General features: G+C 40.9%; 1 protein-coding gene across 1 annotated transcript in view; it reads left to right on the top strand.

The window, feature by feature from the left end:
- The window catches only part of LOC121949594 (titin-like), a 240933-nt gene that overhangs the window by 71400 nt on the left and 148975 nt on the right, over positions 1-20558 (top strand). Inside the window, 26 exon segments of the mRNA XM_042495327.1 lie at positions 2330-2617; positions 3211-3489; positions 4030-4311; positions 4663-4941; positions 5172-5459; positions 6663-6950; positions 7026-7316; positions 9170-9457; positions 10023-10133; positions 10642-10927; positions 11800-11983; positions 12066-12149; positions 12508-12775; positions 13689-13949; positions 14346-14555; positions 14663-14740; positions 14832-14858; positions 15936-15992; positions 16216-16260; positions 16522-16575; positions 18113-18169; positions 18808-18879; positions 19168-19236; positions 19382-19462; positions 19626-19697; positions 19992-20207. Coding sequence (XP_042351261.1) covers positions 2330-2617; positions 3211-3489; positions 4030-4311; positions 4663-4941; positions 5172-5459; positions 6663-6950; positions 7026-7316; positions 9170-9457; positions 10023-10133; positions 10642-10927; positions 11800-11983; positions 12066-12149; positions 12508-12775; positions 13689-13949; positions 14346-14555; positions 14663-14740; positions 14832-14858; positions 15936-15992; positions 16216-16260; positions 16522-16575; positions 18113-18169; positions 18808-18879; positions 19168-19236; positions 19382-19462; positions 19626-19697; positions 19992-20207 — 4515 coding nt within the window.

Raw genomic sequence — 20558 nt, 5'->3', positions numbered from 1 at the left:
AAAAACAATTACTTAAATGTTTATTTCCAAAGTACCAAATTCAATGGAAAAAAAACACCTCCAAACTATAAACTTTTTTGTGACAAACCTTTTATTGAACAATTTGAACACTATAACACAAACATAGTGCCATTGCCTTGCCATTTAAGACTTTTTAAAGAAAAAGGAAGAACATATATAAATACATACACAAATAGAAAGAGGAGAAGTAGAGGGCAGGGGCTGAGCTGACCTACGAAATCACACACATTAATTCACAGTAACACCTTATATGCGAGCAGATAAAGTTATGTCTGAAAGAGAACCGATAAGAGCGTCCCAGGCCTGCAGAAGCTCGCGCTTTATGTATGACCTGTGACCTTATGTGTGACCTTTCTAACAGAGCGATGTCCCTAAAGTGGTTCAGCCATTCTTTTGCCGATGAGGCTCTGGGGAAAACCATGAATGTATTATAGTCCTCTTAGCAGCAGTCAGTCCTGCAAATATAATTTACCTATGTGCCAATCTGGTATTGCCACTAAGAGTGGAGGCATCATTGAACAGAAGTAGGGTGGTATGCATAGGAATGGGAAAGCCCAAAATATTTTCAAGGCAACTATGCACCTTGGACCAGAGGCTAGACACAGAAGGGTATAAACTTTTCTTTAAAGGAAAAAACAAACGAACCAAAAAAAAAAAAAAAAATGATAGAAGTATTCATTAAAATAGTTGCCAAAGTACCAAATTCAGAAACATTTAAAAACAACACCCACCAAATTCAAAACTATTAAAAACAGAAAGAAAGAGACAGAGAAAGAAAAGACTTAATATATTTATATATTTATTTCCAAAGTACCCAATTCAGGGAAAAACAAAAACATCCACAACAAAAAACTCAAACTATCCCCCCCAAAAATAGAAAAAATACAAAGAAATAACACATTTTCATCAAAATTGTTGCCAATTAATTTTCTGTCTGTTAGCTAGTTGATTAATCGACTGATCATTTCAGCTGTGCTTGTATAAACTATTGGGTAGTTTAATTTATAACAAAACATATTTTAAAAACTTAATTTTTTTGGTAAAAAAAAAATATTCTAAAGTACATATTAACTAAAGCTTTCAGATAAATGTAGTAAAGTAAAAAGTACAACAATGCCCTCCCATATGTAGTGGAGTAAAATTCTCAAGTATAGACTATATAGGATATAAAGAAAAGTCTCAAGTAAAGTACAAGGGCATGAAATGTGTACTTAACTCGAGTAAATGTACTTAGTTACTTGTCACCATTGGCGACCAATGACTCGTATCTGTCAGCAGCCTGGCTGCTGCGTTTTGTACCGTTTGAAGTCGACCAATAGAAGACTGAATAAGACGAGTGCAGTAGTTTAATTGAGAAAACGTTAACATATGCAGTAGAAGTTTTTGTTGATGGTATTAGTTTGATTTTTTTGCAATTTCACATTTGGAAAAACACAACTGAATGAGTTTTGTAATATGAGATTCAGAATTTAAATGTTGGTCAAACAGGATTTTTAGAGACGGTCTTGATGTTGCTTGCGAGGGGAACAAGTTGTTGACTGACTGCCTTCGTAAAGCAATCGGACAAGGACCTTAGATGTGTCCAAATTAAGATGAAAGAAGTTTCGAGACATTAAATTTGTACCAGCAGATATGCAGTCATGAAGTTACTGTCGTCTGCGTGTCGTCAGCACAGCGACAGTGAGACATTTCACTAGAGTTAAGCAGAAGCATTTCCATCGAAGACAAAATAATTTACCGCTCCGGCCAGGACGCCCGCCCCAACAGTTGATCGACAGAGAGGATGTTTTGTCAGCTGTCACTGATGCTTTGAAGAGATCATTGGATTTCCCAAACTGAATAAAAAAACACATGAAACTGTCGACCCACCGGCACAGCTGATCCGAACTCCAGTCTTTTTTAAGTTAAACAAAAGTCAAAATTTATTGTTTATTTTTTTCTCCATGTGTTTGGATTAATGCAACCTATCTGTCATCTAGCAGCACCATTAACCCTTTGAAACCTGAGCGCATTGACTCAAGAAGGCAATGAGAAACTTAAAGAAAGCTAAAGGGAAAAAAGAAAAGGGAAATCAGACAGGGTATGACATGAGTTTGTGAATTAAATTTAGAGATGACTAAAAGATGATGCTTTAGTAGAACGATATATAAACATAAATATAAACACGTCTGACGAATATTTCTGTCACATGCTGAGAGACGTTCAAATTTCTTTCTGTTGAAAAGCGTCGAGGTTTCATCCTCTGTCGGCACATTTTCTCTTTGTTTTTGTCCTGAAGCGGCTCTGAATGCTTGTTTCCTCCCGACAGATAAGATCATCCCGCCGTCGTTTTCCCGAAAGCTGAAGGATTGTAACGCGGTGGCGGGAGCCGCCGGAGAGATGGAGTGCAAAGTGTCGGGTTCTCCTCCTTTCACCATCTTCTGGTACCACGACGGAGAGGAGATCCAGAGCGGACCCAACCAGGAGCTCTCCTTCAGCAACAACAGCTGCTCGCTGCGAGTGTCCACGCTCAAACTGTCCGACTCCGGAGTCTACAAATGTAAAGCCGTCAACAAGGCGGGCTCCAGCGAGACCACCGCCGCGCTCATCGTCAAAGGTAATCCACAGCACTGCATCATGGGCTTTAAAAACCACGACAAAACTTGGGAAGAAGGTTATGAGCAACGAAAGAAGAAATGACCCCAGAATTTACCATAAACTAGTAATGAATTATCAGAAAATTAATAAAATGAATAAAATAAAATATGATAATAACCTGAAAAATAGTGCTTCAGAATTATTTAATTTTCTCCCCCTAGGGATTTTCCCCTGGGTTTTTAAACCCTTTGACATTTTTGGCAATTTGACTTTATTTCAAAAACATGTAAATAAGGCAATGAGTAACTTTACAAGAAATGGCCCAAAACACAGCAAGAAATTAGTAAAAGCTTACAAAAACGTTACCTGAAATTAGTTTAAAACAGAAAAAGAAAAAAAGACTTGGAAAAATGTTTTCAAAATTATAAGTTTAATTTTTTTCTTGTTTCCCCAGAAAGTTTTCTCTGGGCTTTTTTTTCAGCTTCAGTCATAAAAACTCCTGAATTAAGTCTTTTTGGTCTCTTAAAAACATGTCTGTTTGTGTGTGTGTGTGTGTGTGTGTGTGTGTGTGTGTGTGTGTGTGTGTGTGTGTGTGTGTGTGTGTGTCCTCAGAGCCTCCGTCCTTCGTGGTGCCTCCTCAGCCCGTGGAGGCGATGCCCGGCTCAGACGTGACCTTCTCGGCCATGGTGAAAGGCAGCGCGCCGCTCAGACTCAAGTGGTTCAGAGGGGCGAAGGAGATGGCGATGGGACGAGAATGCGACTTCTCCCTCAGAGATAACCAGGTCCTCCTGACGCTCTTCAGAGTGGACCGATCCCACGCCGGAGAGTACACCTGCCAGGTCATCAACGACGCCGGCAAGGAGAGCGCCCCCGTCCACCTCACCGTCAAAGGTCAGGCTGACCGTCTATAATCCCGACATTTATAATCATTAATGTCACACAGATGACCTAACATTATTGAATATACAGTGGGCTAAGATCTTTTTATGAAATTTGGGCCTGTTTTCTCGAGGGTCGACAGCTGATTTATTACAGAAAACAATAACAATATTCAAACCCCAAATTGTCCGTTGCAGCACAAACGCTGTTTTCTCGGTCCTTAGTTTGTCGGTCTACGGTTCAGTCGTCAGTTTTCAGTTCTCCTCAGGTAAAGTGTAAATTGTGTAAATTGTCGGGTACTCGGGTGCTTTCATGATGATTTCATGTGGGTTACATTAATAAATAAGATTATTAATAATTATCTAAGCGGGAGCTTAATACAACACTTCAGTTCAGTTCATAAAACTGCAAATATATAAATAATGCAGTCCTCTGATCAGCAGGCACCAGCTTTAATTAACTTTGTGTGGACAGATGGCGACTGAACAGACGTTTATTTAAAACAAAATGTTTGAGGTTGGGACTGCGAACTGTTGTTTTTGTGTCTGTCAGAGCCGGCGGCGTTCTCCAAGAAGCTGAAGGACGTGTCGGTGGAGAAAGGCAAACCGTTGACGCTGGAGTGCACCTACACGGGAACTCCCAAAATCACAGTGAACTGGTTCAAAGACGGACAGCAGATCTTCGCCTCCTACAAATACAACATCACCACCACGGAGAGCTCCTGCATCCTCGAGTGTCTGAGCACAGATGACAAGGAGGCCGCCGGGCGCTACTCCTGCGAGGTGTCCAACGACGCTGGCAAGGACACGTGTGACGCAGCCGTGTCTATCCTCGGTCAGTTCAGATTCAGACTTTCTTTTTTGCATTACTTTAATCCCTTCAGGGTTAATATATTTAAAATAGGTCATTTTTTGCGGTTCATCTAAAAACATAGTGGCATCATGAGAAAAACCTGGCACTTAAAGGGTTAATATTCTGAAAGTCAATGAATATTTGATAGTTATGATTAGGACAGATCTTGGTTATTTTTAATAACATTTTATTTAAATTATTATTGTTTTAATTCTATTTTATCTATTCATACAAAATACGTCATTTTTATTGTGAGTCAGTTGTTCGTGTTGAGCTGCAGTCCCTGCGTCGACCACCAGGTGTCACTAACACGCTCTCTCGCTGTGACCTCAGAGCCGCCGTATTTCGTGGAGTCCCTGGAGCCGATGGAGGTGACGTCGGGCGACGGCGTGTGTCTGAAGTGTCAGGTGGCAGGAACACCGGAGATCAAGGTGTCGTGGTTCAAGGCGGACGGGAAGGTGCGCTCGAGCCCCACCTGCCGGCTGGAGTACTCGAAGGGCGTGGCCTGTCTGAAGCTCAGCAAAGCAACCAAGGCCGACATCGGAGAGTACACCTGCAAGGCCGAGAACCGCATCGGCTCCACCTCCTCCACCTGCAGACTCAACGTGCTCGGTGAACACCTGAATCCCCACCGTCTGCACCACACCTGGGCCGCTTCACACAGGCCGACTGATAAAAAAAATGAACACTAACGTTGTATTTACTTTTTGTTTTTGTGTGTTGTTTGCTTGTAAAGTAACATGACATGTACATACTACAGTAAAGTTGTACAATAAAGGTGCAGTACTTCAGTACTCTTAACAACTAAAATACTCATTTCTCACCATGTCTCTCGTCTCCAGAGGCCAAAACGCCACCGTCCTTCCCGAAGAAGATCACCAGCCTGCAGCAAACGGAGGGTCAGCCGGTCCACTTCGAGTGCCGCGTCGCCGGCTCGTCGCCCGTCGAGGTGTCGTGGCTGAAAGACGGCGAGCCCCTGAGGCCGGGAGGCGAGTTCTCCATGCTGTACGACGACAACACGGCCGTGCTGCAGATCAACCGCGGCGAGAAGAGGCACTCCGGAGAGTACGCCTGCGTGGCCACCAACAGCGTGGGAACGGCGTCCTGCAGAGCCAAGCTCACCCTGCAAGGTCAGCGCTGCAGCCGCACACTGCGGGGGGTCACATTTACATGATGTCACAGAAACAAGAACATGAATATTTTTTTTCAGCACTTTCTTCTTTGTTTTTCTACTTTTTTGTTTTTGCTTATTTTTTTAGGTAATTTTCTTGAAATGAGAAGATTTCTTGAAATGAGAAGATTTCTTGAAATCTTCTCACAAGTTTCTTTGCTTATTTTTGGGCCAAGTCTTGTTAAATTTCTCTGAGACGTCTGTTCGTGTTTCTGAAAGAAGTGAAACCAATTTGCTCAGGTTTCAAAGGGTTAAAGTAGATTTAGCTGTTTGTGATGGGGTACATTCACAACGTGGTACTTTGATTTTTTTCTTTTTTGTTAACAATACATAAGGACTTTTTCCTCCTCTGACATTCATTTGTAACGTTTCTTAATGAACAAACTTTATTTTGATGCTTTTTTAAGCACTCTGGCAGCGACTTTCCCCAAACAGCTTTTTCCATCAGAGTCGGAGCCTGTTGTCATTATTAGGGACTGTTCATTATTGATGAGGGGGGGGTCTGCTGAGGGTCCTATGTTTTTTTAGTTTTGGTTTAGGGGAGGGGCATACCACTTTAAATGGTTCACTATTTATTGTTACTGCAGACTTTTTGGAAGGAACATTTTCAAAGTTTTGTTGATTTTTGGTGATTGTTCAAACATTTTTTGTGATGTAAAATAAATAACTTTTTTTTTTTAATTTTATGGTGATTTTTGTCTTCAAAAATCTGGGGTGATTTTTTGGGGATTTTATTTATTTTTGGTGATTTTTTTTTCTATAAACATTTTGGTGATTTATTTTTTGAATTTCTTTAATGATTTAAAAAATATATATTAAAAATTTGGGGCAACTTTTATTTTTCTCTTAAAAAAATTGTTGATGATTTTTGGGCGATGTGATTTCTAAAGAAAACATATCTTTTACACCCATGGGCCTGCCAAAATAAAAATCCCCCAAATTACAGCATTGATCACAGCCAGAAACTGTAAAAACATAATCAATTGAAATCATTGGAGGATTTTCGAGTTTTGAGGTCCTTGAACACGTTCGTTTATTCATAATAAACATTTCATGGATTTTCCTCGAGTCACTCGAGGTCTGTCTGTGTCTGTTTGATCTGATCGGTCTGATCGGTCTGATCCATCTCATTGGTTATTGGTTATTGATTGTCTCTCTGCAGAGCCCAGATACGCGCCAGTCTTTGACAGGAAGTTGTCGCCGCAGGAGGTGACTGTGGGCGACAGCATCGAGCTGGAGTGTCACATGACCGGCTCCGCCCCCATTAAAGTCACCTGGTCCAAAGATCACAAAGACATCCGCAGCGGCGGGAACTACAAGATCAGCTGCGTGGACAACACGCCGCACCTGACCATCCTGAAGGCCGACAAAGGCGACACGGGACGCTACTTCTGCCACGCCTCCAACGACGTGGGCAAGGACTCCTGCTCCTCTGACATCACCGTCAAAGGTAAACGTTAACCGCCGCCGCCTCGTTAATGGAGAGACTCCCCGTCCTCACCGTCACGTTCTGTTTCCTCCTCAGAGCGAAAGAACCCGCCGGTTTTCACCAAGAAGCCGTCGGAGAACATGGAGGACCTGGAGGGCAAGCTGGTGAAGATCGAGGGCCGCGTGTCCGGCTCGCAGCCGATTTCCGTCAGCTGGTTCAAAGACGACACGGAGATCAACAGCTCCGACAAATACGACATCAGCTTCAAGAGCAACGTGGCCGTGCTGTGCATCAAGAGCAGCCGCGTGGCCGACAGCGGCAGGTACTCCTGCCACGCCTCCAACGAGGCCGGCGCCGCCTCCTGTGACGTCACCGTGGGAATCTCAGGTGGGTCCGCGCGTCTCACGGCAGGAACCGAATACTCAACAGCAACAGTTAGACGTGTGAACGCTGTCTGAAGCTGTCAGGCCGAAGAACGTCCTCCAGACAGACAGACAGATGTTATTCAACATGAGGAGTTTGTCCTCTAATTCAAAGACGTCTTCTGGGACGTTTTGAAAATGGGACAGACAGTTTTTGAGACTTTGTGTCTTTTTATACACAAAAATTAATCACAGCTCCAATAAACAGAAAATTATTTCAATTTTCATCTTTTAAAATGAAGTTAAAATGACAAAAAAATATTAAAGTAGCAGAAATCTAATTTATCTTTTCACATCTAGAATAAATTCTTAATTACCAATTCCGTATCTTGAAATTACTTTATTTGATTTCTCAGATTAATACACAAAATCAAACGGTGCGGGAGAGTTGCATCTCTCAATTACCAGATATAATAATAATAATAATACTAGTAATAATGATAGACTATTCCCATAAAGTGCTTTTCTAAATACTCAAAGACGCTTTACATGGAATGCAAAAAAGTAAAAATAAAATGCAAAATACTGAAAGATGCTGACATGAAACAGGAATGAAAACAAGGAACAGAATATAAAACCAAAATGTCAAAGATATGACAAAGAGCACAAAGATATGAGGAGATCATAATTATCAAGACTGAAATTTTGAAATCCTCAATTTTAGTAATTAGTTGAGTCTAAAACGAGATCTTTATCTGTTAAATTTCGGGCTTTGAGCTCAAAAGCTGTAAATATTTTCCTTTTTTTTTTAAAACATCATCACAGAATATTGATCTCAGATTAGTGAGAACATTTCTAATATCTTCATCTTTGTAACATGTGAACTAATGTTGGGGTTGAATTGTAAGCACTTTCCTGAATCAATTATTGGTAAAATTAATGATGATTTTTTTAAAACATAAAAACGTTGCTTTTTTCAAAGAATACCAGATGTGTTTTTTCCAAAATCAGAGCTCAGTGTGACAAACTGCAGATACTCTGACAGCATTACGTTATCAATCAATACATTCAACAAACAGTATCAATCAATACATTCAACAAACAGTATCAATCAATACATACAACAAACTATCAATCAATACATACAACAAACAGTATCAATCAATACATTCAACAAACTATCAATCAATACATACAACAAACTATCAATCAATACATTCAACAAACTATCAATCAATACATACAACAAACTATCAATCAATACATTCAACAAACTATCAATCAATACATACAACAAACTATCAATCAATACATACAACAAACAGTATCAATCAATACATTCAACAAACTATCAATCAATACATACAACAAACTATCAATCAATACATTCAACAAACTATCAATCAATACATACAACAAACTATCAATCAATACATACAACAAACTATCAATCAATACATACAACAAACAGTATCAATCAATACATTCAACAAACTATCAATCAATACATTCAACAAACTATCAATTAATAATTCAACAAACTATCAATCAATACATACAACAAACAGTATCAATCAATACATTCAACAAACTATCAATCAATACATACAACAAACTATCAATTAATACATTCAACAAACTATCAATCAATACATTAAATTCTCAATAGCGATCAATCGATTGCTGATTAATTGTTATCATCCCTTAAAACCATGACTTTTACATTTTATTTCGTGTTCTGTTGTGAAAGGTTTGAGCGCTCTGACGTTCACGCTTGCGTTCGGATGTCACGGGTGTTTTCGGTGTGTGTTCTTCACGTGTTCTTGTATCAGCTGAGGCTTTCGGTCGGTAAAGACTTTAAACGCGTTTCCGCTGCAGAGGCCAAGAAGCCTCCGGTGTTCGACGTCCCTCTGAAGCCGCTGACGGTGGACGAGGGCGAGCGGCTGAGCCTCCGCTGTCACGTGTGCGGCTCTCCGCCTCTGAAGGTGCAGTGGATGAAGGACAGGAAGGACCTGACGTCGGCCGGCAGCACCAGGATCAGCTTCTCCGACGGGACGGCCTGCCTGGAGATCAGCTCCGCCTCCCGACACGACGGCGGAGATTACCTCTGCAAGGCCACCAACGACGCCGGCAGCGAGTTCTGCAAGGCCAGAGTCGCCGTCAAAGGTACCGGACAATAACTGCGGACGTGTACGGAGTCACTGTGATCAGAGCATTTAACCCTTTGAAATCTGAACAGACAGGCTCCGTGTCTTTCCAAAACAAGAAAGGGCTCAAAACTGAGCAAGAAAAGAGTGAAAAGTTCAAGTAAAATTACCACTCAAAAAAACTATGAAAAAATCCAAAAATAAATACAAATATATATATATATGTATTTTTTTGGACATAATTTAACCTTTTATAATTAGAAGAATTATACTTTTTTTTTTTTTTTACATATTTACTTTTGGTTATATCTGATAATCCCCAAGCTAATTTTTGTGTGTTTTTGTCATCTTTTATTATTTTTTTGCAGTTTGAATGCTTTTGAATGAAAAATGTAAATGTTTAAATGTCTAAACGTCGCAGGAGAAAACTGATGTTGATCCAGATGTTAAAGGGTTAAACATGAACCCTGTTCACAGCAGTTCATCGAGAGTTTTCTCAGATTTTGGATTATTAAACAGAATTTATGATGTTATGACTAATTTTAATAAAATTTTCTCCACCTTGCTGTTGTTGTTGTTTACAGAGAAACCAGGAGCAGCTCCGCCTCCCGCTGAAGCTCCCGCCGCCGCTCCAACCAAAAAACTCGACAACCTGTTCTTCATCGAGGAACCGAAATCTGCACACATCACCGAGAGTGAGACCGACAACACAACAATACACAATACACATAACAAAAACTTCAACAGTCATTCAAAAATCTCCAAAATATTCACTTTAAAAAATCACCAAACATTTTTAAAGATGAAAAGAAATGGACACATTTTTTGTAAATTACTATATCTACAATTACTATAAATTACCAACATTCCCTAATTTAAATTTCAATATTCAGTTCTAATCCTGTTCTGAATTTACAAAAGAAATACATGATATATATGTATATATATATATATATATATTTACATAAAGTCCTGGAAATCTGTTGGTAAAAATGTGTGTGAACCCTGAACATAAAACACAACTCAGAACTGCAACACGTCACACACAGCGAGACACACAACAACACACAACTAACAATACACAATCACCAACACAATACACAACCAGCACCACACACCACGTGTTTCCAGAGTTTCGGTGAATAGGCACTAAATCTCAGGCTCTGCGGTTTTGGTCCTGATTGTCCTCGTGTCGCTCCTCAGAGGGCACCGCCACCTTCATCGCCAAAGTGGGCGGCGACCCGATCCCCAGCGTGAAGTGGATGAAGGGGAAGTGGCGTCAGATCACGCACGGCGGGCGGATCTCCATCGAGCAGAGGGGCCAAGAGTCCAAACTGGAGATCAGGGAGGTGACCAAGTCCGACTCGGGCCAGTACAGGTGCGTCGCATCCAACAAGCACGGTGAGATCGAGTGCAGCGCCGACATGCACGTGGACGAGAGGAAGGAGGCGGTGCAGCTGGAGGGAGACCTCCGCGCCAAACTCAAGAAGTGAGTTCAGCCGATGGCTAACCCTAACCCTCTCTGCAGGAAGTCTCATTTTCGACGTCTGTCCGTAAAAACAATCTCTTAATAATGATCATTCCGTCCTTTGATGGGGTCCAGATTATTGTTCAGTTCCAGTCAATTTCTGGAAAATTTGAAATTTTTCGGAGAAAAGTTCCTCACTTTGGAGGTGAAGTTATCAGGAATCTTTCTTTTCTTTTTTCTTTGCTGTTCAAAATGTTTAAAACAATGTTCAACGAGTCATTAACTTAAGTTAAAGTCTGACACAATTTTCTTTTCTTTTTTTTCACCATTGCAATGTAAAAAGGGCCTTTAAATATTGAACTTAATTTCTGCGGGAAAACACACTTGAAGACAGCTTAGATTGTTTTTTCTCTTTTAGAAGAAAAAAAAAGAGTAAAATCTGACATGATTAGTTCCATGGAGAGGATGATGGAGGTCTGAAAGAGAATTTAACTTTTTAATTTTTAACAGAACAGAATATTAGCTGGGACTGCATTAATAAAAATATAAACAAAATATAGGACAATACATTTTAAAGTTTTTTTTGAAAATAAGTTTTTTTTTGGGGGGGGTGTTTTTGTTCAACAAAATTCAGTTGTTTTTATGTTTAAATGGTTAAAAGTGCTTCTTTTGCTCAAAGGTTTGTTTGTCTGCATGTATGAGGGGATAAATCCTAAATAGTTCACATTCACATTTTATTTTGATAATTCTCAGAGAAAGTTTGCACTGTTTTCGTATATTTTTCAGAATTTTGTGACCTGATTTATCTGCGTCTTCGTAACATGTTTGATCTCTGACCTGAGCCGGACCCTCCTCTGTCTCTTGTCCCCATCTTGTCTCTGTCTTGTTGTCAGGACGCCGTCAAAGCAGAAGAGTCCCAAGGAGGAGAAGGACATTGACATCGTGGAGCTGCTGAGGAACGTGGACCCCAAAGAGTACGAGAAGTACGCCCGAATGTACGGTATCACCGACTACCGCGGCCTGCTGCAGGCCATCGAGCAGCTGAAGAAAGAGAAGGCTGAAGAAAGTGGACGACCGGTGAGTCTCTGCAGGTCGGCCGACGTGTGTCCGTGTCTCTGAGGACGTCCTCAATAATCATCTGATGCTGTCTGTGTTACAGGAACTGGAACGTGCAGACAGAGAGTCTGATGAGGACATGGCCCGACTGGTGGCCGACCTGCAGAAGAGGATGGAGCGCACTGAGGTCAGGACGCCGACACTGACTGCTTAAAGCATTATTTGACTTGCCTCCCCCTTTTTTCGCCACCCACCCCCTCCCCTCTCACAAATAACAAACAATCCCTAAGTTATATTTAAATATTCAGTTCTAGTGCTGAATGCTTTTTAAAAAATGATATATATTTTAAAGCTGTTATATAATAATGAAAAAGAACTGATAAAGAGTATCAATGGTAGTTTCAGAGAATGTTCAGTCTCTAACATTTGCCTCAGAGTCCTTGAAAAGTCCTGGAAATCTGTCAAGGCCTGTTCCTGCAGACTTCTGCGTAGGGTTGGTTCAAATGTTGCCTGGTCCTCAGAGAGTTTTAACTGTCTTGTTGCAGCCTGTCACGGTAGTGAAGGACATCGCCGATCAGTCCGTCTTCACCAACAAGGAGGCGGTGTTTGAGTGCGAGGTCAAGATCAACTACCCGGAGATCACCCTGTCCTGGTACAAGGGCACCCAGAAACTGGACACCAGCGACAAGTACGACATCAGCATCAGCAGCGACCGCCACCTGCTCAAGATCAAGAGGTGCCAGGCATCCGACCAGGGCAACTACCGGGTGGTCTGCGGGCCACACATCTCCAGCGCCAAACTCACCGTCATGGGTCAGTACGAACACTGCGACATCATGTGTTCATGCCCTGTATAGTTTTCATATACAGCTAAACTGAACCTGGTGCTGGTCCTGGGCTGGTGATAGTGCTGGTTCAGAGCTGGTTCCACATTGGAACCTCTTAAGAGCCAGTTTGATTTTCCACCGGCACCAGAGCCACGTCATTACATCACTAAAAACGCCTCCAAATACGTGTCTGGTTCCCAAGCAACACTAGTGCCGAATACACAACATGTGCAATGGTGGACTTTGTGTATTTCCATGTGTTGCTCCTGGTTTGACAAACCTTCTTAAAACTCCAGGGAAGCTTTTTCAGCTTGTTGCTGATTTTGTCAATACTCCTCTCAAACCCTGCAGCCGCCATCTCATGCTGCAGAAATTTGAAGACCGCCTTGGTCTGCACAGCCCCGTCAAGTTTCCCCTGGACTTCAGCCAAAAACCACAGCCCCAGGAGGCAGGTGGTCTCCTCACTATGCTGCTTTGGCATAACGTAGACTATAGATAAAAACATATAATATAGATAATATAATATAGTGCTCTGAAAATTAAGAAGCTGTGTCTGTCAGTATGTTGGTTTTTAAAATGGCGGTTACCGTGTTTTGGTCGGTCGTGATAACCCCACCTCCAGGCCCTGATGTAAGTGCTTCCATCTTCTAGACCAGCAAAGTGTTGGTGCCAGTCTGGAACTAGGTCTTCTGGCTCTGGGCCAGTACTTTGGCTGTGGAAACACAAAGAACTGATTCTAGATTAGGAACCGGCCCAGAACCAGTCCTGGTCAAAAAGAGATATGAGTCTACTTCTGGAAAAACAAATATGTCTGAATTACTTTGTAAGTCATTTTCTCGCTCTTTGTGGCGACCTCTAAACCCTCCTAACAGACGCTTCATGTTCTCTGTGTCCTTCAGAGCCGGAGGTTGAGAAGCACCTGCAGGACACTTCGGGTAAGGAAGGCCAGACATGCACTCTGTCTTGTCAGTTGTCCATCCCTAACGTAGAGGCTCAGTGGTATAAAAACGGAAAGCAGTTAGAGATGAAGGGCAGGTACTCGTCGGAGGTGAAGCACAAGGTTCAGAAGCTTCTGATCAGAGACCTGAAAACTGAAGACCAGGGCAGATACACCTGCCGGTACCAGAACCTGGAGTCCTCGGCCGACCTCTGGGTGGAAGGTTTGTACCTGGAAACCTTTCTGCAACCTCCTAGACGTGGTGGATGTTCTGCCCGTTTACTAACCTCTTTCGACTCATCTGAGACTAATGTTGGACGTTTTGGGACTTTACCCTCTTTTTTCTCTCTTTCTTCTGGGATCTGTTGTAACACTCTTTACGCCTCTCCTCTCCTGGATTATCTTGCAAAAACCATCCGTCATCACCTCATTAGTTGTCTTCTTACGTCCTTCTCCACAAATCCCCCCCCCCCCAACCAGCCATCATAACTGTCCCATAAACACTGATCATCATTTCTAACCGTGTGGATGTTGTGTCGATGAAAAACTACCATTCAGATATTGTCATACATTCCCAACTGTGATGCCAAATACCCATTCACGTCTTTATCTGTTTTAGCTGAACAAATTCATTTCACCAAACGCATCCACAACATCGAAGTCAACGAGCGCCAATCGGCCACCTTTGAGTGCGAGGTGTCCTTCGACAATGCTATCGTTTCGTGGTACAAAGACACCTGGGAACTGAGAGAGAGCCCTAAGTACAACTTCACAAGTGAGGGCCGAAGACATTTCATGGTCATTCGAAACGTGACCATCGAAGATGAAGGTGTGTAGAGCGCCATCAAGCCCCGTCACAAAGCCCTTCAGATTTTTTTTTTCTTCATTGTTCTGATGACTTGAGTGATAAACGTCTTCATTGATAATCCCGTGTAGGCGTGTACTCAGTGATTGTGAGGTTGGAGCCCCGAGGAGAGGCTAAGAGCACGGCTGAGCTTTATTTGTCTGGCAAAGGTACAGTTCCTAGTCAGACGCCACCTTTTCTGTTTCTGTTCAGCTTCTGTCTGTTTCAGTGTTTAACGCCTTCTTCGCTCTTTTTTCACAGAAATTGAATTAGCAATGGTTCCCCTCGGTAAGTATTTTATTTTCTAGACAACCTTAATCCATCAGGGACATTTTAGGAAAATCCTCTTGCTCACCATCTTCACCAGAGTCTTCAGTTTGATCTCTGTAGACGCCTTTAGCAAAGCTTAGCATAGAGACTACAAACAGGTGAAAACCGCGAGCCAGTTCTCCGACAGACAGTTTGCATAATCAGCGTTATGTTTACAGCTATTGACTGTTATGGAGATAATCTTGTGTTGCTTTTGTTTTGTAAGGTGAAACTGTTCACCTTCATTTTACTAGCAGTTTGTAGTCGACTGACTGAGTTTGCCAGCAGTTAGCAAATAGAAAAAACAGACATGATCTGCGTCCAAGGCAATCTGTCCTTTTTTGTGTGTGTTTGTCCGACTTTATGCTAGCTAACGAGAGTAAAACAGTTAGCTTTATCCAACATTATGGTAATAACTTGTAACTGCATGGCTAAAGTTATGGACCAGTGGTTACTCGTAGCTCTCATGGATTTTTAGTAGAGTCACATTTTAGTATCTGCATCTATTAGCTGCAGCAAACTGTGAACTCTGCAGCACTGAGAACAATGTTAACTTTGCTAGCTAATGTTAACGTAACAACATCGATGAGGGAATGTAAAAAGTCATCTACATGTCCAGCTGTCCTTTATGATACGCCCTGCAGTCCCTACTGTTCGTAGATGCAGAGTACACGACTGGGACAAAAATGGGACCAAGCCGTTGGCTAAAACAACACAGCCCATCTTCTTTGTAGTTTCCGTGTTGTTTCCACTTTACCACCTCAAAGCTCACGAACACAACCAAGTCTGAAGAACGACTTCTCAACTCGGAAATGACGACCTTTTGACATCACATGAACGCCGCTGTTGACCACGGCCAGTCGATGTTACGACAGCTATCATGTTAGCTGTTACTCAGCTTTATCTTACACCTTCAACAACTCTGGAAAATTTTGGGAAGCAAGAGGATTTTTCGAAATGTCTGACTGTTCGTTTAATTCGCAGTCCTGTATTTTTTCTCAGAATAAGTGATGTTATGGTAGCTTCTTTGTGTGAATCATATTCCGTATTCTGTAGATGTCCCAGACTCCTCAGTTCAGAGGCCTGAAGTGCCCTCATCAGTGGCAATTCAAGGTAAGACTGGAATCAGGACCAGGGACCTCTTTAAACCTGCTCACCAGAAAGTGAATTCAAAAACCTATTTTGTATGAGAAGTTAATTCTTCATAATAACCAAAATTTTTATTTTCATGAAGTTTCAATAACCAGAAACCTGACAGTAAATCTTTATAAACATGTGGCTAAATTTTTAAATGTAACATCATAATGAAACCAACATTGTTTTTTGTCTTTTAAAGAATCTGCTGAATTCTACCATTATGAAGAAGAAATTGAACATAGAGGTATTTATTATGGTTTTATACTTCATCTGCTTACATCCTCCATCCTCCAGAGATTTTAGCCCTAAAATTAACATTAGACTGATGGTATTTTCACTGAATTAACATTTACAGTGAAAAAAACCCAACAACAAATAATTTACTTTTCGACTGTTGTACTTCCTCACTTACAGTCAGACTAATCCATATTTCTCATCATGAGTCGAAAACTCTTCTGTCTTTGTTTTTAATAACGGAAACAAAAAACATTTTTGTTTTCTAAAGAATCAGCTGAATATTCTTATCACTATGAAGAAGAGATGGAGGTGGAGCAGAGAGGTACAACACGTGTTTATTCTTTATCACTCATCCTCTTCATCCTCTTCATCATCCATCAAACCATCTGAGCAGATCTGGGAAAAACAAAATGCATTCATCAGATCCAGGACAGATTTACACTGAACATCCAAACCTTTTCATTCAACATGAAGTATACATTTGCCCAAAATATATACTTTTTATTTATTTCTTTATGTAGTTATTTTGCACATCACAAAAAGATTTCAATAAATGCTTGTGTTCTGAAAATTAGCTTCTTCAAGAAATATCAGATAAATAATCACTCTATAATCACAATTAATGACAGTCATTGTTAATGTGAGCTGAATTAAAAGTCTGATAACTTTTAAGAATGTGAATTTACCCAAATCTGCCTCTGACCTTCATCATAACTTCATCATCATCATCATGGTGTCATCTGACTGATCTCTGCAGATTCAGTGTGAAGTTTTTATGTGTTGTGGTTTGATTGTGTCCAAACTTTCAGGATTTGTTCTTTTTTTCATTCTTTTAACTTTCATGCCATCTTCCATCGCACTTTCACTAACCTTCAGCGTGTCACCATTTCACAGTCAAAGTCTCGTGTGTCGTCGATCTGGAAAATTAAACTCTGCGTTATCGGGAATTTAAACTCATAAAAATAGTTTAGAGCTGTCCGTGTGAAAATGTAAATCTTTGTTTGGGGATTTTGTTAAATCTCCAAAATGTGAAATATGTTGGACGTTTAAAGCAGTGATGTGAGGGAGAATAGTTGTTGGCGCTGAAACAAAATCAGTCCGTTTGGCACAAACTCGTTGTCGTCGTTTTGTGTGTCTTTGTGGTTGTTTCGCATCTCATCTTAGTTCTGTCTTTGTGTTTTTTTTACGTTTCTTTGTAGCCTTTTGTGTTTTGTATTCACTTTGTGTGTTTTCTAAGCCATTTTGTGTCTCTTTGTAGTCATTTTGTCTCTTTTCTAGTGATTTTGTGTCATTTTGTAGCCATTGTGTGTTGCTTTAAAGCCATTTTGTCTCTCAGCCATTCTGTGTCTGTCTGTAGCAAGTTTGTGTCTCTATACTAATTATCTTTTTGTTGCCATTTTGTATTATTTGTGTTCGTGTTATGTCCTTAGTAGCAATTTTATAGTTTCTGTGGCAACGTTATATTTCTTTGTAGAAATGTTGTGTCTTTGTAGCCATTTTGTTTTTTTCGTAGCCATTTTATCTCTCTGTAGTAGTTTTTGCATCTTTGTCCTTGTTTTATGTCTCTTTGTGGTCATTGTCTTTTTGATTTTGTTTGATTGACTTTCCACCAACAACAGTAGACAGTCACTTCAAAAAGGGCGCTGTCTCAGGGTCCCCTCGGCCCTGTGTCCCCCAGACCTTTGTTCAGGGGCCGTTCAGTAACTTCAGCCTGTCGTTTTAGTCCCATCTCAATAACGAGTGAACCAAACAACAAGACAGAGACTTTGTTAAACTGTGAAATGACGTCCAGAGTTTTTGTGCACAAACTGCCTCACGTTTGTTGTCTTCTGTCACTTTTGTGTTCGTCACAACTTAAGTCGAGTTTGAGAGCTGGACAGAAGAGACGCTAACACAACAGGTGTCCAAATCCAAAGGTATCAGATGACAGTAACACGCTGGACGGACGTCTGTTAAATGTTAAATGTTAAAACCTGTGTGTGTCTGAGCCGCTCTTAACCATGGCTCTCTCTTAATATTTGTCTTTATGTCTTAGATTAACCTCTTTTACTTCTTGTGTTTCTGTTTGTCTCATAATCATTTTTCTGTTTTTACCTCACCCATAATTAATAATAATAATAATAATAATAATAATAATAATAGTAATAATCTCTCTTGGTTCATTAACTGAAAAGTGGAAGTAATATTTTGGGCTTTGCTTACCTCCTTAAACTTTTAATTTCTTACTTCAGAAGCATGGATTTATTAGTAATTCTTTGGCTTTGCATTGAATTTCACTTTGAATTGTTAACTGGTTACCATGTTCATTTTAAGTTTGAGACTTTAACTGTTTATCTCTGATTCCTCTTGTTTCAAACCATATATACTACACTTCATTTAAGGTTTCTGATTGTAAAATAACATGAATTTCAAAGAAAATGGCTCTTTTTCTATAGACTTCATGGTACGATTGACTCACTTCTTACAGTGCAGTAACATGGACTTCAGGAAGTTCATGTGTCCTGACAATAATGATAATTCTGGACATATCTCTGTTTTTTTTTCCCTCTACTAGCTGCCAGAGTTGCCATTGAGGAAACAGTGGAGACCAAGAAAGTTGCAATGAGGGAGGAAGTCCCATCAAAAGGTACCACAGACCTGAACGTCTTCCTGCTGCAGCTCAGCGCTCTGTCCTGCAAAAAATCCTCTCTTATTTGTCCGTCCTCCGCTACTAAAATCTTTTAAGTGTTTTGTCTTGTTCCGCCTCGTGTTTTGTTTGCATTTCTTCATCTTTTATTTTGGCTTCAGACAGGATCATTATGTCTTCTACTGTAGTTGCTTTATTCGTCTTACTCTCTTGTGCTGCGCTTCTCTGCTTCGCCTGCAAATGCACAGCGTCTCTCTTGTGTTTCTAACACATTTGGTGTCTTTTAAGTTCCCAAAGCCGAGAAAAAGCCTGAAGAGAGGCCAACACCAGCTGTGAAGGAGCCTTCACCACCCAAAGGTACCAACAAACCTCAGATGATGAATGTATGACTGAATACATTCATCTACGGCCTTCCACGTTTTTTACACTTTTAAAAATAATTTAACATCATTGTTGTTTATCTTATGTTGTGAAATTTCACTTAATTTATGATATTTTAAAGTACCTGAGGCCAGAAAGCCAGTGGAGGAAAAGGTTGCTGTAGTTTCAGTCCCAGAGAAGAAGGAAGTCCGTGCTCCAAAAGGTAGAGACGTCTGATTTCTATCATCTCTCCACTCAACATCATCTTCTTTGCAGATGACACTGTCCTTAAGTTTGTCGACTCTGTAAAGATGTGGTTCAGATTCAGCTGTTTCTTTAGCTGTCTTGTTTTCTGGTTGATCATGTCTTTGAATGTATCTTAAAAGAACCAGAGGAGGTGAAGAAACCAGCTGCTCCTCCCTCAGTGCCTGCTGAGAAGCCAGGAGTGCCAAAGAAAGGTACTTCACTTTGTTGTTCCTTTAGTTTTCACGTCTTAACAAATCAGCAGATTACCGAGGTCACAGCTACGTAGCTTCTCACCTCTTAATGTCCGTCTCATCTTGATTTTATTTGACTTCAGTCTTCCCCTTTTTGTAATCTGTGTTTCTCATGATCAACTGTTTCTACTTCCACTCTTCAGTCTGTCTCGTTTTTGATTGTCATCTCACTCTTTCGAACGCCTCTTGATAACTTTTAAATGCTTCCATGATTTCATGTTAACATTAGCTAATGTCTTTGTTACGTACCTGAAGATGAGCGCAAGCCTCAGGTGCCAGCTGAGCCCCAAAAAGTGGCGCCTGCGGCTAAGCCCGAACCTGAGGCCAAGCCTAAACCAAAAGCAGAGCCTGAACCAAAGCCAAAGCCTACACCAGCTCCCAAAGCACTACCTGAGGCCAAACCTGCAGCCAAGGTCGAGCCTGAAGCTGTGCCGGTGCCTGTAGAGAAGCCAGTGACACCTCCATCCAAAGGTACTTCCTGCTTTGTTTGGATGTGTGTTGACTTTAAGACTTTTAGGACTGTTGAGTCTGACTGTGTGTTGTGTGTCTCTAGGTTGTGTATCAAGATGTCTGAGTTGTTTTTGTTTAGCTTCAACTGTGGAAGCGAATCTTTTCTCTGTTTCTTAAATGTCCTTTCTTGAATCTAAACTAAATGTTGCTTTAAGTCCCTGAAGAGGCAAAACCAGAGCTGGTAAAGGTCAAGCCTGAACCGGCAGTCAAAAAGCCGGAACCAGAGGCTCGAAAAGCAAAACCAGAACCAGAAAAAACAAAACCAGATGTCCATAAGCCTGAGCCTGTTGTCGTTAAGCTGGAAGCTCCAGT

This window comes from Plectropomus leopardus, chromosome 10, assembly GCF_008729295.1.
Source record: "Plectropomus leopardus isolate mb chromosome 10, YSFRI_Pleo_2.0, whole genome shotgun sequence".
Lineage (NCBI taxonomy): Eukaryota > Metazoa > Chordata > Actinopteri > Perciformes > Serranidae > Plectropomus > Plectropomus leopardus.
Note: the sequence above shows the minus strand (reverse complement) of the source record. Positions and strands in the feature narration are given on the sequence as shown.